Source organism: Borostomias antarcticus, assembly GCF_949987555.1.
Source record: "Borostomias antarcticus genome assembly, chromosome: 3".
NCBI classification, from domain to species: Eukaryota; Metazoa; Chordata; class Actinopteri; order Stomiiformes; family Stomiidae; genus Borostomias; species Borostomias antarcticus.
Window position 1 is genome coordinate 15,842,645 of NC_140236.1, and position 22,773 is coordinate 15,865,417.

A 22,773-nucleotide genomic window follows, 5' to 3' on the forward strand; every position below is an offset into this window, starting at 1 on the left:
TCTATTAAAATACCTAGATATTTGTACTCATAAACCAGTTCAATGGGACTGCCAAGCCTGGTCACGATAGCCGGGGGAGAGACGGCATTCCTAGTATTAGAGAACAACATCAACTTAGTGTTAGAGGCATTCAACACAAGTTCAGATCAGACAGCCGAGACTGAACAGTGTCAAAGGCAGATTGAAGATACTCGACAGACTTAACTGAGCAAGGGTGGCACCACAACAATAAATGATAGTATCATCAGCAAATTAAACTGTGCATCAGCGACATTTTTACCCAAGTCATTTACATAAATGGTAAATAAAAGAGGTCCCAAAACAGAGCCTTGTGGGACACCTGAGGTAACACCTAGTATGCTAGAGGAGGTGCCTTCAAACTTCACAGACTGAGTCCTATCCGAGAGGTAATTTTCAAACCATCCAGCAGCCTGCTCAGATAAGCCAATGTTGATTAAAGGAGTAGTAAAGGTAAAATGCATGTTTAGCCCTGTTTTAAGGTTACTTATGATCATATACAATGGTTCAGATCAAAACTAGGACTTTTGAGAAAGTCTGATAATTGCTCTACCACCGTTTTGGTCATACAATGGATGTGGGTGGGCACCTTGAAAAATCTTTCAAAAATATGTTAAACTCTCGATTTCCAAGAGAAGACTGTAGACAGTGAACAAGTTAACTAGCTAGCTATCTTGCTGCTGTTTAACTACCTAGACCGTTGGTGGACAGTGAACCGCGCAGCTCTCAGACTTGACAGGCATGCTCACATGGATGCAAATTGACCCACACTACCAGTGCCACGCTGCTCACAACTTTAGATCTACAAATTCAACGGATTGTCTGTCAAAGTAAATTATAATCTCAAACTAGTGATCGATGCTAACATGCTGATGACGTTAGCATGCTGTCTAGGCTAGTGTTTACAGAGATTACAAATCCATTGAGGGATTCCTCTCGGTACTGTAGCTACATCTACAGATTGAAAAGGCGATAAATGAAATGGTTGGGGGGGCCCTTTACGTGTCTGGGCCCAGGGCCCATCATTTCATCATCCTCTATGCTTGGTTCCTGAGGTGAAGTCACGCTCCTGTGAGCAGAGATTGGATGATCCATCTCCACGGCTCTTGTGTTCTTTGAAGAAACATGAAAAATTAGTGCCTGATGTCGCATTAGTATGTATAATATATGCTTGTGTATAGTACAAGTGTGAACGGTAGCGTGAATATGTCCCTTCGAGTGAATAGGCTGGATATGGGTATAAGTATTAGTACACGTATTAGCAGAGGGGTTGAATGTTAGGAGGTGTTCAGCTCTCTGAGTTTAGAAAGTATTTTTTGCACTGCAGTAGAATGAGAGGAAGGTATCTTCCACAACACATGAATGAGCTGAGCTCAGTGCAGTTGACACTGTGACATTTCCGCGCTGCGAGCGCCATCAGTTAGGTTTTCACACATAGAACATGTGAGTGACAGAACTGGGGCACTAGGAAATCAATGGGTCCCAATTCCCCTATTTGACAAATTATGTGTCTGAATGTGAACGTGTGTGTGTGCGTGCGTGTGTGTGTGGATCCTGCACCTCACTATCCTAGTCAGTGTCACATAAAATAATACATTTTGGACACCAGAGGAGGCCTGAGGATGTTGCTGCAGTTGCAGCTTGTTGACAGTGTGGGCATCTGAGGTCACTAGTACTGAAATGGTGAGTAGCCAAAGTGCCCTAGGTTTACACCCCCAGAAAGCTTCTTAGCTTCCCAGCTTCTCTGGCCCATTTCGGCTCAAGAGAGTTCATGATGATTAACAAATATAGTGAAAGAAGAGGAGTTTTATCATAACTTTATTATAATGTTATGGTAAGTGTATCCATGTCGCAACAAAATCATCCCAGGAAATGTTTATCATCCCTTTATTTCACCAGGGAGTCACACTGAGACACGTCTCTTTTACCAGTAATCCCTGCAATAATATGAATATTGATATTAAATATTGATCAAATATATTCATTATATGTATATATATATACATATATACACATACATATACATACATACCATACTGTATGTATACATGTACACACAGTATGGAACTATGTGATTACATTAGGCTACTTTGTATTTACAGTAGCTGACACTTTTATCCAAAGCGACTTGCAATAATTGCAATAATTGCATTTAATTTAAAGTGCAAGAATAGCAAACAAAAAATACAATAGGTGCTTAAGAGGGAGGATTGTGGATCTAACTAAAAAAATGTTTTGGAGATGGTTCCAAGTTTAACTCCATCATTCATTCAGAGAAACTTATCTTTCTCCCTGCCTCATTAAGAATTCAGCTACAAAATAAAAAATGGCAAAAAAAATCTCCTATGATAGATATTCCTCTGATAAGAAACAATGCAGCTCACTCTTCACACTAGACACAATATACTTCAAGCGTACCTGCTCTGTCTGTGTGATATGGACGTCTAGTGAGTGGACTATCTTCCTTTCCCTAGAGATATCATCACAACTGGCTTGATAAGAACCCCACCTGTATGCATAATTGAGGGCAAACACTTCCCAATTCCTTCCCTGCATCGGTCTGCAAGTTCAAACTTCACAGAGTACAGTTAACACTCTCAACTCAGACACTGCTGTGCTGTGAATGTTTCTTCTTGTCCAACATTAGTATTGTGTGCTTACTGTAATAAGACAACTGCAAGTACAGTGGGGGGAGAGATGCTCAGGTGTGGTCTGTTTGATAGTGCAGCAACTGTGGATTTATCAGACTATGGGCAGGCAGGGAGGTGTGTGGACTGATAATGTAGAAACAGGATTTATCAGACTATGGGCAGGCAGGGAGGTGTGTGGTCTGATAATATAGAAACAGGATTTATCAGACTATGGGCAGGCAGGGAGGTGTGTGATCTGATAATATAGAAACTGGATTTATCAGACTATGGGCAGGCAGGGAGGTGTGTGGTCTGATAATGTAGAAACAGGATTTATCAGACTATGGGCAGGCAGGGAGGTCTGGAAGGCTTCAGTTGGAGGGTGTCACAGTGAATCAAAACTGTGCTGTGAACTGATTAACTTCATGAATAATTCAACATGGCTCTAATACTACTATCTGTCACAGTTCTCATAGTTAATTTAAAGAAAACAGACAATGTGTTGAAATAATGTCAGATTACATGGAAGGGATTCATTTTGCTCCAGACTCCCTTTAGTTGCAGAAGGACTAGCCAGATTCTTGTAATGGAGCAGTATTGTATAGAATGCAGGATGGGGCGACCAGTCGGTCCTTTACTTATTAGATATTAGGTGTTATATATGCAGTACTGCACCCCCCAAGATTACTGCAATTTCAGTAGGCAGAAAATGTTTCATTTGAAAAACAGAATAGTACAGCTCATGTCCAGTATGTTGTGTATTGCCTACAGTGAAGTGCCTCAGATATACTTTACCATTTAAACACAGCATGTGTCCTGAATGCATGCCTGCGTGTCTGTGTGCATGTGTGGATGATGTTCTAGTGGAAACACGGGACAGCCCGACACATGAACCTCTCCCACAAAAGAACTGAAAACACAAGGCCGTACAAACGGAAAGACACCACAGAGATATGAGAGTTGTGGTGCTGCACCAGTTCTAGAGTTAACTCCTTAAAAAAAAAGGTACCTTACAGAGCCATTACAATTTCGAATAATTTACCACCAATTTGGAATAATTTAAAATCATTCAAAAAGAGACTTAAGATGCTCTTATTGTTTTGCAGATGACACAATGTTTACTTGGTTGGAGAGACGTTTGCTTTCTTATGATGCTTTTAAATTATTTAATTATTTTTGTTGAAATTTTATTGGAATATTTAGAGAAATAAACAGTGACATAAAAGCAAGTGAAGCCAGATTCCCCTGCATTTAGTCCAGCGTGGAGGACAGAGCGTGGCACGGCCTGCCAGGATTATGCGTGCTGGACTTAGTTGCCCCACTCTCTCCTCCGCGTTGGCCTACTTTTCATTGAAATATGGAAAGAAAGAAAGAGAGAGAGAGAGAGAGAGAGAGAGGGCTTTCTATATATTGGAGGAATGCAGGACAGATGGAGTAAGCAGAGGGGGGAGGTAGGAGAGGAGGGAGGGAGAGAGAGAGGGAGAAAGAGAGAGAGGGAGAGAGGGGGGGGATTACTATATTTCCATCTCCTTTACATGCATGGGCAATTCTGGTTAAAGAATATTTCTCAGATGGTATGGGCATTTGGTGTGTACTGGATTTGTTTGTGGATGTGGGGTGTTTGTTACGTATCAGAAGAGGATCAGCTTTGATATGTGTTACTGTTGTCGTCTCTTGCAGGCAGCAAATCGCAGCCATTATGATAATTCACTCCCGTCAGTGGTGAAATACCGTAATTAGGCAAAATCCAGGCAGCCTTTTTGAAGCAGAGTAATAGGCTGCTCTGCTGTTAAAGCCGTGTCATGTGCGTGAGAGAATTCCAGCAACATGTTGTGTACACTTGGGTGTACACAAACAGCATGACAAATGTCTAGTCATGAAAGAAGGGCAACATACTCCCCCCCCCAAAGCCCACCCTGTCCCCATTTCCTTGTTACCACTACATTAGATTGTGTTTCCTGCACATACAGATATAGGCTTGATCCCTTTATGAAGACGTTTATATCATGAGGGCCTATCAAGGCCTTATGTAATCTCCACACAAGTAGGTTTTAAAAAAACAACACCTGGATACATTTCTAAGATTGTGTATGAGTTATACCACCTTTCTCATCAACGACTGCTGTTTCTTAAATGGTTCATAGATTCTAGGTGGTTTGGGAATGTAAGGGTCAGATATACCTGTGCTGTTATCAAGTGGGACTGAAAGCTCCGCCCACCAGTACTTGCGTTGGAGACCCACGCTTCCCCTCCCCCTGCGGCCGCCGCCCACTCCCTCTCTCCCACCACTCCCGACCCTCTTGGCTCGGTCCGTGGGAATCGTTCGCGGGTCAGCGCCCACGGCCTCTTTATTCTGGTTTAGCGGCGGCTCCGACACCTGGCTCGCCGCTCCCTCCCAGCTCCTCATTAATCGCTACTGATACTAACAGGAACTGAGCACCCGGAAAAATTGCCCTTTTGGAAGCAACAGCGGCTATTCCGTGTTCGGGGACTGATTTGGGATGCTAATTGGGTTTCTTTTTTTTGTTAAACTTGACTAGAGAATGCCTCGTGTTATGAATCTTGGAGCAGTCCACCTTAGGTTATGTTTTGGACTTTTACAGTACTATATACCCTGTGCAAACTCAGTTTCTAGGCGAGAGCATTATGTAGCACGCAACATATGTCTTTACTCATAACCAAACCGTAACCTTCAACAAGTGATACAGGACAGGACAGCATGTTCGTTTGTCTCTCACAGCTCAGCTGCTGATGGACATCGATGGGCCTCCACACTACAGGTCCATACCTGCCTGGCATAGTAGAGACTCCATCTCTGTTTGTGTTCGAGGTGATCTGCAATTGGCCAGCATTTCCACTGAGTAGAACGCAGCCCCTAGCCATAACTTATCGTCCGCCGAGAAAAAATAACAAAATAACAACTGCTGCTGTGCATCTGTATCCAACATCGCCTCCCCTACGGGCTACAGCTAAACCAGTATTCACGAAAACCCATTTCTCACACAAGCATTTACCCTAATGTCTCTTGTGACCTGAGATTGCATTAACATGCTGCTTACCCACATCCGCAGTCCACATTAGATTTGTACTGATGTGTTTAGTAAACATAATACAGTTTGCTTTCTTTCTGCCTGTGCTGGATATGGTGTCCAGATGTACTGGAGTCATCCCATTTAGGCTTGTCTGTAGTCAAAGCCACCCCTGTCAGCACTGCTCCTGGCTGAGCTCGTCCCACTCCCATGTGTCCTCTGAGCCTCCAGGACGGACGACGTCCTCAGCGTCTCCCACTCAGCAGCAGACCCCGATAGGAGCCTGTGAATAATTGAAACTGTGTCAGTAAACACTCGTGGCGCAGGGCCACTCACGTCGTGCTATGGTCCGCTACAGTGGGCCTGGGGCAGAGAGATTATAGGTTTGTGTGTGTGTGTGCGTGCGCGCGTGCGAGTGTGTGCGGGTGAATACTAACAGTGATTATGGATCAGTGACAAAGTGTGTGGGCTATTAGTGTATGTGTGGGTTTGATAGACAGCGGGATGGAGGGAGAGATGGAGAGAGAGAGAGAGAGAGCAGATGTCACTAGTCAGAGTCATCCATCATCATCCGGAGTGACAGGTTGAGTGAGTGTTTGACCAGCAGCACTGTGTGGTCCTCTGAGCTATAATGGCTGCACACTACTACAACCTAATAACACAACACAATACAATAAAAATACACAATACAATACTGCAATGGTCTAATGTGTCCTCGCCAAGGTGGACAGACATGGTATGGCTCAGAGGGACGGCCAGGAGAGTCTGGGTCCAGACGTTTGACTCCGCCCACTCCACCGAAGATGAAGATCTCAATGGAGTGGAACGAGTTGACAATTCTGCCTGATATCAAGCTACAGGAGAGCCATAATTGTCAATAATCACCTTAGGGCGACAGAGGACATACTGTAAAGTTGAAGCTTCTAGGAACAGTTTATCTGCACACTGTTTTCCTCAGTCCACTACTAAAGCCGTATCGTACATCAGATACTCTGATCGGATATTTTCCAGGATATCAAAACATCTGTGGTTATGAATAATAAGAGTTGTAGATGAATACGGAATCTCAGTGTTATGGTCCTGAATGTGTTTCTTGAATCATCTCCTCAGTCCATGGTGAACTCTGTTTTACAGGCACCATATGAGTATCTTATATGGAATTAGTATATACATGTCTTCCTTTGTTTCTCTGCAGAAATCCTCATGGATTCGACCACAGCAACAGCAGAGCTGGGCTGGACTATTTACCCATTGCAGGGGGTAAGTGACTGTTGAACATGTGTCTTTATGACCAACTTCTTTCATCACTTGGTTGGATACAGGCAGCAGGACCAGGAGTAAAAATAATAATATCCTTAATCTCTGTGATCACTGTAGCATAATGGCATTAGCGAAAGTTAGGCTGTTCACTGAAGTCTTATACAGTTCCAGTCTGACCAATATTCTGTCCTGAACATCCAATTGCTGCCAGGCTACAATAAGTCTAACTCTAACTCTGCATGTCCCCATTTCCATTTTGTGCTACAAAAGTGACAATGTTCTCTTTCAAAGTACATAGTGAAATGGGAGTTAGAGAAGGTTGAATTATGGCATGAATGCACAGCGTAAAAGTGAAAATCTGGAATCTGCTCATGCTCAGTGATCGATTGGATAGGTGGAAGGAACCGTCAAGTCATGGTTAGATGAATAATTCATCAAGAGTGTGGTGGTGTCAAAAAGAAGGACATAGGAAAAGCAGGGCGAGCTATGAGCAGAGGGATATTCTATGAGCAGAGGGATATTCTATGAGCAGAGGGATATTCTATGAGCAGAGGGATATTCCACAGGGAGATTGAATGCCAGCTCTTTGTTCAGTCCTCAAGACCAGGAGGAAGATAGCGGTTGCTGTACATATAGTAGAAATGTCTTAAGCCTCAGATTCCCTGAAAGCTGTTGCAAATTAATTATTTAATTCAACCTTTATTTATCCAGGAAGTCTCAATGGGATTAAAATCTCTTTTGCAAGAGAGATCTGGCCAGGGTGGTCCAATAGGCCCCTCCCTCTGGAATTCGGCCATACTCGGAACTGGCCAGAGAGGCGCAGCTGCATGCATTAGATGTACACATGAAAAAAACACATAAAATGCAATCCTAGATCTTCTCGATCTTGGTTAAAACAAACCAATTTTTCAACCCTGCACTGTGCATTTCTCCATCACGCACATTAAATTCCTACTGTAGCATCCTGCTCACTCCAGCAGAGCTGTACAGTAGTTCTACTCACAGATAGATTAAGTCAAGCATGTCAAAATGATGTATCAGAAATGTTTGCCTCATGTCTGCTTATGGCAAAACAAATTGTTTACATTTTTGTCTGTATATGACAAGGTAAATACAGTTGGTATAAATAACCCCAACATTTCCAGTTTATTCCCGTTAATTCCTGTTAATTCCCATTAATTTCCATTTTATTCCCATAAATTCCCATGGAAAGTTTCCAACCTTGAATATTCAGGGAATTTTGCAACCCTATAATAGATACACACGGCAGTTCCGGAAGTGGGGGACAACATATTTTAATGACTGGAGTTTCTGTACTTTTGGCCACCTCCAACATAAACTGTTTTTTTTGTGATTGAATAAACTTTTGTTTTGTTGTGTCCCTTTTGATATATTTAACAGTTATCACCATCAACCAACTGCATAATATTCAAAAGTCACTCGCCTTGTAAAGAAAATATTTTTAGGTGGCTAGCTAAAGCTAACAATAACAGTGTCGCATAGCAGTGCGTGACTGCTATCGGTAACATAAGTAACCCTATTGGTAAAATTTGTGTGTGAATTGCGAAAGTATATGGGTCAAAGATATGGTATGTAAATTTGGTGTCCTGAGGCCATCAATTTAACATAATGTATAAATATATTAACAAATCACTCAACTCTTACCCTTCTTTTGACCCAGAAATATTTGTGTTGCAAAGTATTAAGTTAAGGAAGCTGTTGAGCTCTAAAGTGTCAAAATATCATTCAGTATAACTGTCCCAGTAAAAAAAAAAGCAACAAAAGTGATATTGAAATGTAGAAATTAATCCTAAAAATATAAATGAATACCACTGGCATAATTGCGTTAGTGTTTGCAGTATACTGTATACTGTAGACATATGGCCGATATACTGTATCTAAATAATTTAAAAACTTGAATAGCTTTTGTCCCGACTTTTGCACTTCATCAATGTCATTCAGTAGGCCTATATCAAAGGTAAAAAGCTATTTTAAATAATATCACATGATGGTAATCATGTGAAAGTGTTTGGTGTCTCAAAGAAGAACCCTTGAAGACCCTCCATCAATGTCATGGAGTGAGAAAATCTCTGAAATATTTGATGATTTCACCTTTTCACCTTCTAGTAACCTTTGAATGCATGTCCTTCAGTATCACACGTCCTTCAGTATCACATATAAGTCCTTCAGTGCAACAAGAGTTTCATGTTGTAGGGCTACCAATGCTATCCGTTATGCTGAATGACAGTAGCTTTGTTATGCCACATTTTCACTGGTTTCCAACATTTAATCATACAATTCATATTTACTTGTTGTATGAATACTATTATATTGTCGTTTTAAACCATTTTATGGCATTTTAAGTTATTTCAACTCAAGGCACATTATCTTTATAGGCCTACTGTAACTACATAGCCACCATTGTCTGATAAGGAGAGGGCTGCACAGCACATGCAGATCCAGTTTCTAGGGAGGGAAGACTAGTTAGCATGAAGAAAAGAGAGGAATTGTTTTCACTTGATTGCCAACATATTCATTTAGAACTGTCCACAAACATAGCTACCAACATGTCTTCTGATGTTAGCTAATGTATGTATTCAAGGTGACAAATAAAGCTACCTTGAAACCCATGTATGAATACTGAATATTATGCATGGATATGTGGATATATAAACTTGTGATAATGAAAAGAAAACAAAAAAACACTGACAGTATACTGAAGCAATATCCTAACTCATGAGAGGGTGTGGTGTATGGCCAATTTACCACGGGTTTTGCTGCGGTCATAGGCACGAGGCGCAGAACAACCTGTGGTATATGTTGGCCATACCACAACCCTCGAGTGAGTTAGGCCATTGCTTTTATACAACGGCTACATCATTGGGACACATTTATGGGATAAATACCTACTATTTCAGTGTCTTAATATAGATTTTAGTGAACTCTGCCAAGAAAGGTAGTTCCTAAAACTATCATATTGCTATGGAGTTTCAAAACGACGAGCAATGAGCCCTAGCAACCAAAACATAGCCTACTCCTGACCAGCCTAACTAGCCATGAACAAAGTGTAGCCTTTGCTGTGCAACTGCGAGTTGCAAAGTGGTGATGATAAACCAGAGTGTGGTAGCCTACAGGACGGATAGAACAGTGTAATGTAGCCAACAGACGGTTCTTAACCAATCAGATTGCGAGGTCGGAAATACCCATTGTACAATGATATTGCATATACATTTTACGAGGCCATTTTAGGAGGCCAAAAGTAGCCAACATAAACATAAAATGCGTTGTCACCCCACTTGTACACTTGTGGTTAATTTCAGTTCTTCCTGTAGTTTATTCCATGCCCATGGTGCATAGTAGGAAAAAGCAGATTTTCCCAGCTCTGTCCAATTCTGTACTTGAACTTCTCTCTCCCCACAGTGGGAGGAGGTGAGCGGCTACGACGAGAACATGAACACGATCCGCACCTACCAGGTGTGCAATGTCTTCGCCAGCAACCAGAACAACTGGGTCCGCACCAAGTACATCCGCCGGCGGGGGGCCCAGCGCATCCACGTGCAGATGAAGTTCTCCGTGCGCGACTGCAGCTCCATCCCCAGCGTCCCCGGCTCCTGCAAGGAGACCTTTAACCTCTACTACTACGAGTCGGACTCGGACACAGCCAACAAGGTGTCCCCAGCCTGGATGGAGAACCCCTGGACCAAGGTGGACACCATTGCTGCCGACGAGTCCTTTTCCCAGGTGGACCTGGGCGGCCGCATGATGAAGATCAACACGGAGGTGCGCAGCTTCGGGCCTGTGTCGCGCGGCGGCTTCTACCTGGCCTTCCAGGACTACGGCGCCTGCATGTCGCTCATCGCCGTGCGCGTCTTCTACAGGAAGTGCCCGTGTGTGGTCCAGAACGGCGCCGTCTTTCCCGAGACGCTGTCTGGGGCGGAGAGCACCTCCCTGGTGGCGGCGAGAGGCGTGTGTCTGCCCAACGGGGAGGAGGTGGACGTCCCCATCAAGCTGTACTGTAACGGGGACGGGGACTGGCTGGTGCCCATCGGCAGGTGCATGTGTAAAGCCGGGTACGAGGCGGCGGAGAACGGCACCGTCTGCAGAGGTATAGTGAGGGTGGTCGCTGACCTGCTGTTTAGAGTGCCGCTGCCTGTCATCCCGTTCTCCAGGGTGTGCTCCATGTTGCTCCAGCCCAGTGCCAAAGCCCGCAGTATACTGCTGTTTAACAACGCGTATGCGTAGACAAGGCTTCTAAAGCCCGCGGTGTACCTGCTGTTTAATAACGCGTATGCGTAGACAAGCGCATATTTTGCGTTCATTTCTGAGGACCTGCACGGCCAACCACGGCCAATGCTCCAAAGGAATGCAGGAGACGCGGGTAGCCACACAGGAAACGCGGGGTAGCCACACAGGAAACGCAGGGTAGCCACACAGGAAACGCAGGGTAGCCACACAGGAAATGCGGGGTAGGTGCATAACACCTAGTTAAAAGCAAGTAGATATAGCGCAGGTTTAACTCAAGTGTTTTAATAAGGTCTGGGATAGCATGTTAGCGCTGAAGCTCAAGTAAAAAGACCAATTTTTACTATTGTATACGTCTGTGATCTTGGGGTCGTCAAGCTCAAATGTCACAAACAAACAGATTGTGGAATGGCTTGTGTGGTTTCTTGTTTGTAGAAATTGCTGGCAAATGTGTGGAACAGTATGTGCCTTTGGTTTATTATAAGCAAAGTTGCTGTGTGGTTGTGAAACGTATGTGCGGAGAGTAGAATCAGCTTTGGACGGAGGGTGTACTGAAGGAAAGGCCAGACAAAAGGAACACTCTTTCTCAGTGACATACCTCGGTGTTAGAGGCAGTATTGAGAGAAGAGACTTCTTCCACATACACACACATACACACACACACACACACACACACACACACACACACACACACACACACATTGTCAGCCACGTTGTCAAGAATTAGAGAGACAGGGTGACAAGGTGTTTTCTTTTCAGTACCGGTGGATATGGTTACACTGATGGAATGGGCAGATGAGAGGAAGAGAGGATTTTGGCAGCGTTTTCTCCCGTGCTACTGACAGAATCTAAATGACTAGCATCCCCCCATCTGGGAGCATTGATGGATGGAGAAATCCTTGTGTGTGTGTTTGTGTGTGTGTGTGTGTGTGTGTGTGTGTGTGTGTGTGTGCGTGCGTGCGTGCGTGTGTGGAATGTCTTGTTCATTTCCCCTGATGGTAATCCTCCATACGGCCCTGCTTTAATGGCAGCAATAATTGTCTAATTACAATGGTGTACTGGCTCATTCCATGTGGACGGGGGTGTGCTGGGCTCTCTCTCTCTCTCTCTCTCTCTCTCTCTCTCTCTCTCTCTCTCTCTCTCTCTCTCTCTCTCGATCTTGTCTGAAATGTCATGCTCAGCTAATGAAGCCTTCTGCAACCTGTCCTGCCATTATTCACGCCCCGCCGGCTCCTCTCCGTAGGGACCGGCGCTAAAATAGCCTCGCCGTCCAGAGGTAATGATATCACAAGGCCTGAGTGCCCTCGGGGGAAGGCCGGTGACACCCCTGTGTCATCACATTCAGTTCAATTCTGTCCGAAGACATTATTTCAGAGGCCGTTTTGATGGTGATCCGACGGGACATGCTTCTTATGACAACAGCAGGAGGACGGTGACTTCATAGCACTCCACACTCACCCAGACCACTATATATGATATAGTCTATAAGGGACTCATATATTAATAAAGCGTTCTCTGTGTTCATGGCCTGGGGAGAGCAGGAACATCATTATGTTCCGAGCAGAGGCCTGATGAGGCCCCGTAGCATCTGCTGTTCGGTTCCACGTCCCTGAGGCCAGCGGTGTGATTTACCAGAACCTCAACCCAAGATGCTCTAATGAAGCCACGTCCTTCGGCCTCTCTGAAGACAGGAGCAGCCCTCCAGCTCGTACCAGGAGGGACAGGGAGGCAAAAGTTAATACGCTGTCAGCTTAGAGACATTTGGTGAAAATCAGGTAGATATCCTGTCAGGCTTGTACTAGTATTGGCCTTCCTTTAATGACTTCAGTGGTTCTTGATTTGTCTCGCCTAATATGTTGGGTTATCAGGTTTATGGCTTTGCGGTGGCTCTACTCTGTTGGGATTGAATCGCTTGTGATAGGTCAGTAACTTCAGAGACTGTGTTTTTTTCACACCAACCACATCTCACTAGAAGGCCATGTTACTGTTGGTCTCGTCACTGTGAAGGCTGTGCTCAGAGAGAGAGGGAGGGGGAGCGAAAGAGGGAGAGAGGGAGAGAGAGAGGGGGGGAGAGAGAGGGGGAGAGAGAGAGAGAGAGAGAGAGAGAGAGGGGGGGGAGAGGGAGAGAGAGAAAGAGAGAGAGAGAGAGAGAGAGAGAGAGAGCAGATGTCACCAGGCAGAGTGATCCATCATCGTTGGCTGTCCAGCAGCCTTTGTGTGGTCTTCTGAGGTAATGGCTGCATATCATTGACAATCTAACAATACACAATATATCACAAGACACAAAACAATACTGCTATGATCTAATATGAGTGAGAGGCGATGGTGAGATAATATTTCAGTTGCTGTTCCAGTTAATAAATGCTTATTTAAGTCACTCTCCATTAAGCCTTATTTTTTAGGTCCTGACAAAGTGTATGAATCAATCGTTCCATTTTTTCATGCATGTCGCAATTGAGATTTTGATGCTGGCTATTGTTTTGAGATATCAGACTGAAACATAGGCGTTCGCAAAGATAATCTGAGAAATTACAGAAAGCTTCATGCTGTGATATACTACTGTACTAAAGAGAGCAAATCAACATATTTTGAAAGACAGGTCACAACGAGATTAGATGGGCATTACTGCCATGTGCATAGCAACGCCCTTTAACCCCTTGTTACCTCAAACTGACAGATGGTCCTATAGACTGAGGGGTTTGGGGATATGTGCAGGATAACTGTACTATACATTAATAGTGGAATGAATTGCCCACTGACGTCAGGACAGCAGAGTCGCTGGCCACCTTTCGCCGCAGGCTCAATAATCATCTCTTCAAGAAGTTCTACCAGGATCTTCCCTCTTAAGCACCTATTGTAATTTTAGTCTGCTATTCTTCACTTTGCCTTCAGCACTAAATTATGCTCTAAGTCACTTGTGTAGAAAGGAGATGTACTTGTGAGTTCTGGTCAGTAGTAGTACACTGACTTTTCCTACGGTAAATGCAATTATTGTCGCTTTGGATAGAAGCATCAGCTAAATGACTGTAATGTAATGTAGTGTAACCTATGGGATTTCCATAGTCATGAACAACATACTGAGGACCGTACAGTAGAGTTAACTGACCTGGATAAACAGCACTGGCCCCTCAATAAACTCTCAATATTACAAAGCATATTCAGTAACTACCAACCATGCCAAGGGGTGTGTTTCTCACATTGGATTTATTGAATTACACCATGAGGTCTACACAGGTTTTTAGAATTATTATTCATTCTCATTCTTATTTCCATGGCATGCTACCCAGAACGGAATCCATTTGTGTTACATGAATTTCTACACACATTCACTCAAAGATCTAATGGTGGTATTTGGCCTTAGTGCAAAACAAACATAAAAACAAACAAACATAAAAACAAACAACATTAGAATGAAGCTGTAACAAAGGAAGGCATCTGAGAGTGAAGTGGGCAGCTATGTTAGGAGGACGAATCAGAACCATTTACTAACAGGCCAGGGAGTCTGTCAACAAAGGGGATGGTTGGTTGGGGAATTCTCTCAATTTACTAACAACCTACACATACTGTACACACACACACACACACACACACACACACTGTTATAATTGTAATATAAATGTTTCATGTAATCTGCCCAGACCACTGTGTTATGAAAGATTGATAGGACTAGGGAGAGACCAGACTTAATGTTGTGGGCAGCTTCAGTACGGGAGATGCTCTGACCCAGAAGTCAGCCTCTAGCTGTGATTAAGTGTCTCCTCTTTAACCCATATGGCATCATTCTCCCATGGTCTCCATGTGAGCCCGTGTGTCCTATCAGCTTCCACTTCATTCTTGAAATGAACCCATGCTTATAGGTTTTCCCTGTAAAGTATCTGTCAATCTTTCTGGATCCATCCATCCATCCATCCATCCATCCATCCCTCTATCGATTGACTAGCTTCACAATCTGTGCCTTCAAAGGGATACTATATAATCAATTTGACCATATGTCCTGAGGTTTTACCATGAGTGTTCTGACAAAATAATCAGTACTGTATGTAATCAAGACAATTTCATATTAGTATGGAACATCATTAATTTGTTCATGGAACTTGTTCGTTATTTCATTTTTCTGAGAAACACCTCAAATAACACTTAAAATGATAAAGTACCTCATCAAAATGTAAAAAATAAATTTGTATATCCTTACCTTGAAAGGATCCAATTTTGGGAAAACTTGTTTATATCAAATCAAATGTTATTTGTATAGCGCACTCCATACACAGAGACACACAAGGTGCTTTTCAGAGAGCAAAGGGAGGATGGACACAGATCCTCCCACTCATTTTTCTGAGGGAAACAAAAAATCAGTTCACCCAGTGTGCAAAGATAGGTGAGCTGGAAAAATTCTATCAAAATTCTACAATTCTAAATACCATTTTATTATTCACTTGTTTTGCTACTGTATACAGAACTTCATATGAACATACAGTATACATCAAAAAGCATACATCTTAACACCCTTTTCCCCATTCACAAACATACTCACATACAGTAAGTTAGTACATTATCAAGAGACTCAAACTTTTGAGACGTTTTGGTATTTTTGAAATGCATGTTCAGCTAAACAGTTAGACTGTATTCGTCTCCCATGGCTTCTCCAGCCTAGATTCCTTTTAGAGCGGCCTTACCCTCCTGATAGGCTGGAGAGAGAACCTTAATCCATGCTGATTGGTTTGCTGTCCACACGATTGTTGCCAGGGGCTGCCCTTTTTTTTTTTTTGACAGGGTGCAGGTGTCCCGTTGTCATCGCCAACGGCCTCTTGATCAAAGGGCCCTGCAGGGAGTTGAGTCTCCGTTCCTGGGGCTCCAGGAGTCTGACAAAGGGACGTGTCAGTGGATCTGCTTCCAACAGACGCTACCTGTCAGACTATACATTCTAGCTTTCTCTCTTTCGTTCTGTCTCGCTGTCACTCCGTCTCTCTCTCCCACATCCTCCCAGCTCTCTCTGTTTCCCTCGTGCCGTGATGAATGACGATGGGCACCAGGAGCAAATTAAAAAGAGGAAGTGGGGAGGGGCTGTGTCCTCCCTCCTTCAGGCCTAAACTTCCTCAACCTCCATAATAAAAGCATACGCAGTAGTTGACCTATTCATTTTGAAGTGATGTATGTGCACAGTGTTTACTCACTCTCACCTCCAAAGATAAATCAATACAGAGGTGATACTTGTGTGCAGGAATATACTTTTTTCTTTGGAATTGGATCTTCAGAGGATTTGATTTCCTGCACCACAAAACAAGAGACAAAGAAAGCGCCGGTGTGCATGATGCCTTCTACTCCACTCACTCACTCACTCACTCACTCACTCACTCACTCACTCACTCACTCACTCACTCACTCACTCACTCACTCACTCACTCACTCACTCTGCCAGATGTCAAAGTCAACAGTGTTGTTGCTGTTGATGCTGTGTGCTGGTTAAATGAACTAGCAAGGAAGAGGCACTCACAGAGGCTTCTCCCTTTGCTATAGTTAATGGCTGTGTGGTCACTACTGACACAGTGCTCAATGATCTCTCTCTCCTCTCCCTCTCAATCTCTCTTCCTCTCTCTCTCTCTCTCTCTCTCCCTCTCTCTCTCTCTCTCTCTCTCATTCTCTTTCTCAATCCCCCACTCTCTCTTGCTCTGTCTCACATACTCACTCTCTCTCTCTCTCTCTCTCTCTCTCTCTCTCTCTCTCTCTCTCTCTCTCTCTCTCTCTCTCTCTCTCACACACACACACACACTCTCTCTCTCTCTCTCTCTCTCTCTCTCACACACACACACACACTCTCTCTCTCTCTCTCTCTCTCTCTCTCTCTCACACACACATATTGACTCACACCTGCTCTGATAAGTGCCCAGATCCCTGGGCGCAGAGGGACCTCCCATACTAGACGCCATAGACCCTTGACCTGACGCAGGCCTGGACCCCTATGATGGTGGAGGCAGTACTAAAGGCAATGATGATGAATGGCTTATTTGGTAGAGGAACTGGAGCAACAGTGGCATTTGTAAAGATTTTTAAACGGTTAGGGTTAATATCAGTGTGTTAAATCAAATTATATCAAATTATATTTTCCTTAGTCTTTTCAAGCTTTGCTGTGGGAGTTAAGAGGAAAAGACTGTACATGTACTGTAAATGTTTGATGGTGGTATGACAACTGTGCCGGCTCCATTCGGTTCATCACATACTGAACAGTCTCAGTGAACTCTCTCTTCACTGGCTCTTCATGGCTGGATGGATAGCATGCTGCCGCCCTAATTGTATTACAAATACATCTCCATCTGCTCATTCACTGAACTGTGCTGCACTCTACATGCTGTAGCTACGACATTTGAGTGGTCTAGTTAACCACATGCTAATATGTCAGACGTACTTTAAAGCACAAACCCCTCAGTTATCAGTATAGTATACCGTTCTGTTTTGGACAACGCTCTATTGCGCTGCCATTTTCAAAGTAAGCCTTCCCAGTGGATTACAAGTAGACTGTAACTGTAGACTGTAATATGCACCTAGCTTCACCAGTACATGGGTACAAGATTAGAAGGTCTCTTGGAGTTGACACCCTTCTTGTTTTCACGGTTTTGATTTTTGTGTACTACTGTACCTCACACACCTCCCTTCGCTAGGAGCTCTACAGACTGACCTGTAGCTGGCTTATGCCTAGACATTTGTTTATGGATGGCTCCCCTGCTTTGTTCACTTGTTCATTCAATTCAGTGTGCTTCTGGTTGCAAAAACTATTGACCTTTGAGTCACTTCAAAAGGTCACAACTTAGAGTAACCTGTTGACTTGTAAGGATGACTTCTGTGAGTCCATTTTTAGAAATGAGAGGAACCGATTCTTAGTTGACAAAGGAAACAGCTCGCTGAAAAACAGCTTGTTGAGAGTTGTGTCTCAGGCACGGGAGGGTACTTCAATATTAAAGGAGAATGATTTGAGATTGTGACCAGATGAACAGATTCATGAATAATGGAATTCTCTGAGAGAAGAGTTGACACCTCGAGTGGTGTTTCTTATGCCAGGCCATGAAGATACTGAACGATGAATGTACATTTTGTGATCTGTTAAAGATGTCTTCATCCATAAAGAAGTGGGCAGTTGAGGGGGAAAAAAAGAAGTGATTTTATAAATTTAGACACATAAATACAGCAACAACAAAAAAAGACATCCAGCCTCCAGCTGTAGCCTATGTATGCTTCTACCTCTATACCCACATACCCACTCACTCACATACCACACACATTCACACTAGGGCAGCTTCTGCAAAGCTGCGTAGGCCACCATTGTGTTTGTACCTTTTTTTTTCCTTATTCTTCTGCCATGGGAGTCTATGGCAGCCCATAGAACCATATGGAAAAAGTTGTGAAAATTGGCACACTCATTCGGACAGTGCCATGACCCTCCTCACCAATTCTCATGTCAACAAATCAAACACTCTAGCGCCACCAATGTATCAAAGTTGGAAGTGCGTTTGTGCATGCACATTTTTGACCCGTCAGCCCGATTTTCAAAAACAAGGTACTGTTTGAGTAGTTCAATGCATCCTATGATGTCATTTTCCGCCATATTGGATTTTCCGCTATTTTGGATTTTATGAAAAACACTTAAAATGTATCTCCTAGGGCAGTGGTTCTTAACCTTGTTGGAGGTACTGAACCCCACCAGTTTCATATGCGCATTCACCGAACCCTAAATTGGAAAAATAAAATATGATTTTTTCAAATTCAAAACATAGGTATATATTTTGCTGGTGCACAAAATGAACCGTGCATCAACATCACTGTGTTCAAAGAACAAAACCATCCAAACATGATTTTCACACAAAAACCAAAACATAATAATGAATATTTACTGCAAATCAGTGTGACTTCTGCTGTTGCCTTTCAGAGACCAGTTCAGAAAGTCGACTACTGAGCGCACCAAATTCCCTGCAGCACAGATAGGCCAAGCGATGTAGCGTGATCACCTGCAGCCAATGATGGCCAAGCGGGGCGTGTCATCACGAATCATATGAGTCGGGTGTGTGTCTTGACCTCCGCCGAACCCCTAGGACAGACTCACCGAACCCCTGGGGTTCGATCGAACCCAGGTTAAGAACCACTGTCCTAGGGATTCTCACCAATCTGCACGAAACTCGGAGGGCATCATCTCTAGACCAATTTTTGATTTGGTTTGATTTGGATTTGATTGATTGATTTTCGAAAGCGTTCGCTCACTACAGCTAATCAAATTCGGTGGTGAAGCTGCCAAACAGGAAGTGGTATTGTATCTTAGCAACGTTTTGAGGTATCAAAACCTCATTTGGAAGACTCATTTGACACAGTCCCGTGACCCCTGTCACCAAGTGTCATGTTGACACCTTGAACGCTCTAGCGCCACCAACGTGTCAAAGTTGGAGGTGCGTTCATGCTGAACCGTGTGCCCGATTTTCAAAATTCAGGTACCGTTGGTTCAATGCACCCTATGACGTCATCTTCCGCCATATTGGATTTTCCGCCATGTTGGATTTTGTGAAAAACACTTAAAATGTATCTCCAAGGACCTTTCACCAATCTGCACAAAACTTGGTATGCACAATCTATAGACCAATGTCTACAAAAGTCTTACAGGGATTATTGATCTTATAAAGCGTTTGCGCATTACATACAATCGAACAGGAAAAACAGGAAGTTGGGTCATATGTCAGCAACGTTTTGATGTATCAAAATCACATTTGGCTCCTTCATCTGGGACAGTCCCATGACCCCTGTCACCAAGTCTGTCGACACCTCGAACTCTAGTGCCTCCAACGTGATGAAGTTGGAATTGCATTTATGCCAAACTGTATGCCCAATTTTCAAAACTGCGTTGGCTATGGCGTGTTTCACTTGTTGCCGTTGATGTGCTTGTTACAATGTCTGCTTGGCCCCCATATCGCTGCTTGCAGCTATATTTCTGGAATAATCTAAGAATCCAAGTTCTTTCACATCTCCCCTGCCACAAACAGTAGCATTGATACGATGTGGAAGATTATATTATTATAATATTATCTGATGGTTAGACCTATATTAGACTTGGATGGCTATTGACTAAACATATGCTGTGAGGTGAGGAGTGGTTTTACATATACAACACATAACACCAGTTACTCATCACAACACATCACACCAGTTACTCATCACAACACATCACACCAGTTACTCATCACAACACATCACACCAGTTACTCATCACAACACATCACACCAGTTACTCATCACAACACATCACACCAGTGGCGGCTGGTGACTCAAAAAACTCAGGAGGACAGGAGTATGGATGGGTATCGTTAGGATTTTATCGATACTGCTTATCGGTACTGATACTTAACGATACTCTTATCGATACTACACTACACTGCCTGGGTCGATGTTTCTGTCTCTGTTGGCCTTCATTTACATAGTGGACTGTTACTGTAATATAGTGATCCTGTGTGATACTTGTCCAGCCATTGCTGGTTATGGCTACTTTAACACATTGGCAAGCTCACCTATGATGTTTCTCTTTTCAACTGCATGCCAAGCTGGTATGAGGGTGTCTAGGATAATGTGCCTCTTGAAGGGGGGTGGTAACTAGGGTTAAGGGCTGTGGTCATCTCCCTACACACTAGTTACTCATCACAACACATCACACCAGTTACTCATCGCTGGCACAGATCCTTCAGTGTGTCATCAACTACTGTATTCAGACAGTAGACGGGGGACTGGTTCCCAGGCGCCCTGAGCTTCCTGACGGGAACAGGACACACTCCTTGGTCCTGCTGGAGTGTTTTTTATCTTCCTGTATGTGTCTTTGAAAACTCTGGAGCTTAACTCCAGTCTGTGGCGTCTGGAGGGTGGAGCTTAACTCCAGTCTGTGGACTCTGAAGGGTGACGATGGGCATCGCTGTGGTGGGATCCGGGGCCGCGGCTTTCAAAACATGCCCAGCTGTACCCAGCTCTGTCTCTGACCTCCATTATATTACTGTCAATCAGACCCCCCCCCCCCCCCCCCCCGCCTCCCTCTCTCTCTATCCAGCCCCAGCAGTGGGTGTCCCTCCCCCCCCCCTCTCCTCCTCCTCTTCCTCCTCCTCCTCCTCTTCCAGAGGGGCACACAAACCTTGTTGATGAGGCTGGTGGCCGTGGGGAAGTAGCTGTCTCTATGGCGTGAGGTCCTGATCCTGATGGAGCGCAGCGTCCTGCTGGAAGGGAGTGGAAGGAAAAGCTTGTGGCCAGAGTGGGAGGGTTCAGCCACGCTTTCTGGCCCGCTTCAGGGCCCTGGAGTCGCGCAGGACCTGGAGGGAAGACAGATATGTGTTTAATATCTTTTATTTGGATCGGTCGAGCTCATATCTCCGCCAGTTGTCAGGCAGTTCAGGAAGTGCAGGGAATCTAATGGCTTTCACACCATCTTGATTGGATTAGCTCCCTCCACTCAGACCTGATTTAGACAGCCCCTCCAGACAGAAGGGGTCAGTAACGGGTTAATAGGGATGCTGATAGAACTCTGGGTTTGGCTCCCAGAAGCGTCAAGACTATGGTGCCCTTCTGTGTGCTGTGCCAATCACTGGGCCCCACTAAAACCCATCAGGACAGGGCAGTCACGCACCTCTGCCCCTATGCCTACATACTGTATGGAATGTACTGTACGTCAGCCTTGATACTGTAAATGCACTGGACCTGCTGAAATGAGCGAACGGTGATGGAAATTAGAGCACGTAGGCTACATGTAGATATTCAGAAGGGAGTGAGTGAAGACAGATAATTATAGAGAATTGGGACTGTGAAGCTGCTGTATTCTGTACAACTATTCCTACTTGACTTATTCCCAGAGGTTCAAGCATACTGAAACTGAGACCTGAACACTGTATAGAGACAAGCCAGGATTAATAGGCTTGCGTATTTCGATACCGATTTTATGGGAAATGTCTGGGAATTTTTGTCTTAAAGGGAAATCTAGTCTCTGCCCTTTTATTCTCGGCCTGAGCCGCCTTACTGTAAAACGTCGGGTGTATTGAATTTGCAGTATGTCACTCTTCAGCATAATGAGGTTTAGTCATAAACGTTCTCTCTCTTCACCTGCCTCCCCCCCCCCCCCCCCCACTTCCTCCCCTATTTTCTCTGCCGCTGCTCTCTCGGTTTCTTCCCCTTCTCTCTCTCCCTTTATCTCTCTCTCTCTCTCTCTCTCTCTCTCTCTCTCTCTCTCTCTCTCTCTCTTTCCTCTGCTCCCCCTCCTCCATACTGCAGCTTGTGCATCGGGGTTCTTCAAGCCGGCCCAGGGGGACCACCAGTGTGTCCAGTGCCCCATCAACAGCCGCACCGCCAACGAGGGCGCCACCAGCTGTGTGTGCCGCAACGGCTACTACCGCACGGACTCGGACCCGCCGCAGATGCCCTGCACCAGTACGTACCGTAAAACTCCCCCTTTTCCACGAGGCGCACCCACCTGGCGTTCTGGAGAGACACGTTCTCTCTCTACTGATGTTTCCCCCCCCCCCCCCCCCCACCCCCCCCCCCCCCGTCCAATCAAGTCGTACCGTGGGTGAAATCATCTTGCGCATAACGCAACG

General features: G+C 44.4%; 1 protein-coding gene across 1 annotated transcript in view; it reads left to right on the plus strand.

The window, feature by feature from the left end:
- The window catches only part of LOC311307070 (ephrin type-B receptor 2-like), a gene marked incomplete at both ends in the record, with an annotated part of 33,976 nt that overhangs the window by 5,973 nt on the left and 5,230 nt on the right, over positions 1 to 22,773 (plus strand). The window contains 3 exon segments of the mRNA XM_084435821.1: positions 6,873 to 6,937; positions 10,358 to 11,042; positions 22,451 to 22,606. Of these exon segments, the coding sequence (XP_084291947.1) occupies positions 6,873 to 6,937; positions 10,358 to 11,042; positions 22,451 to 22,606 (906 nt within the window).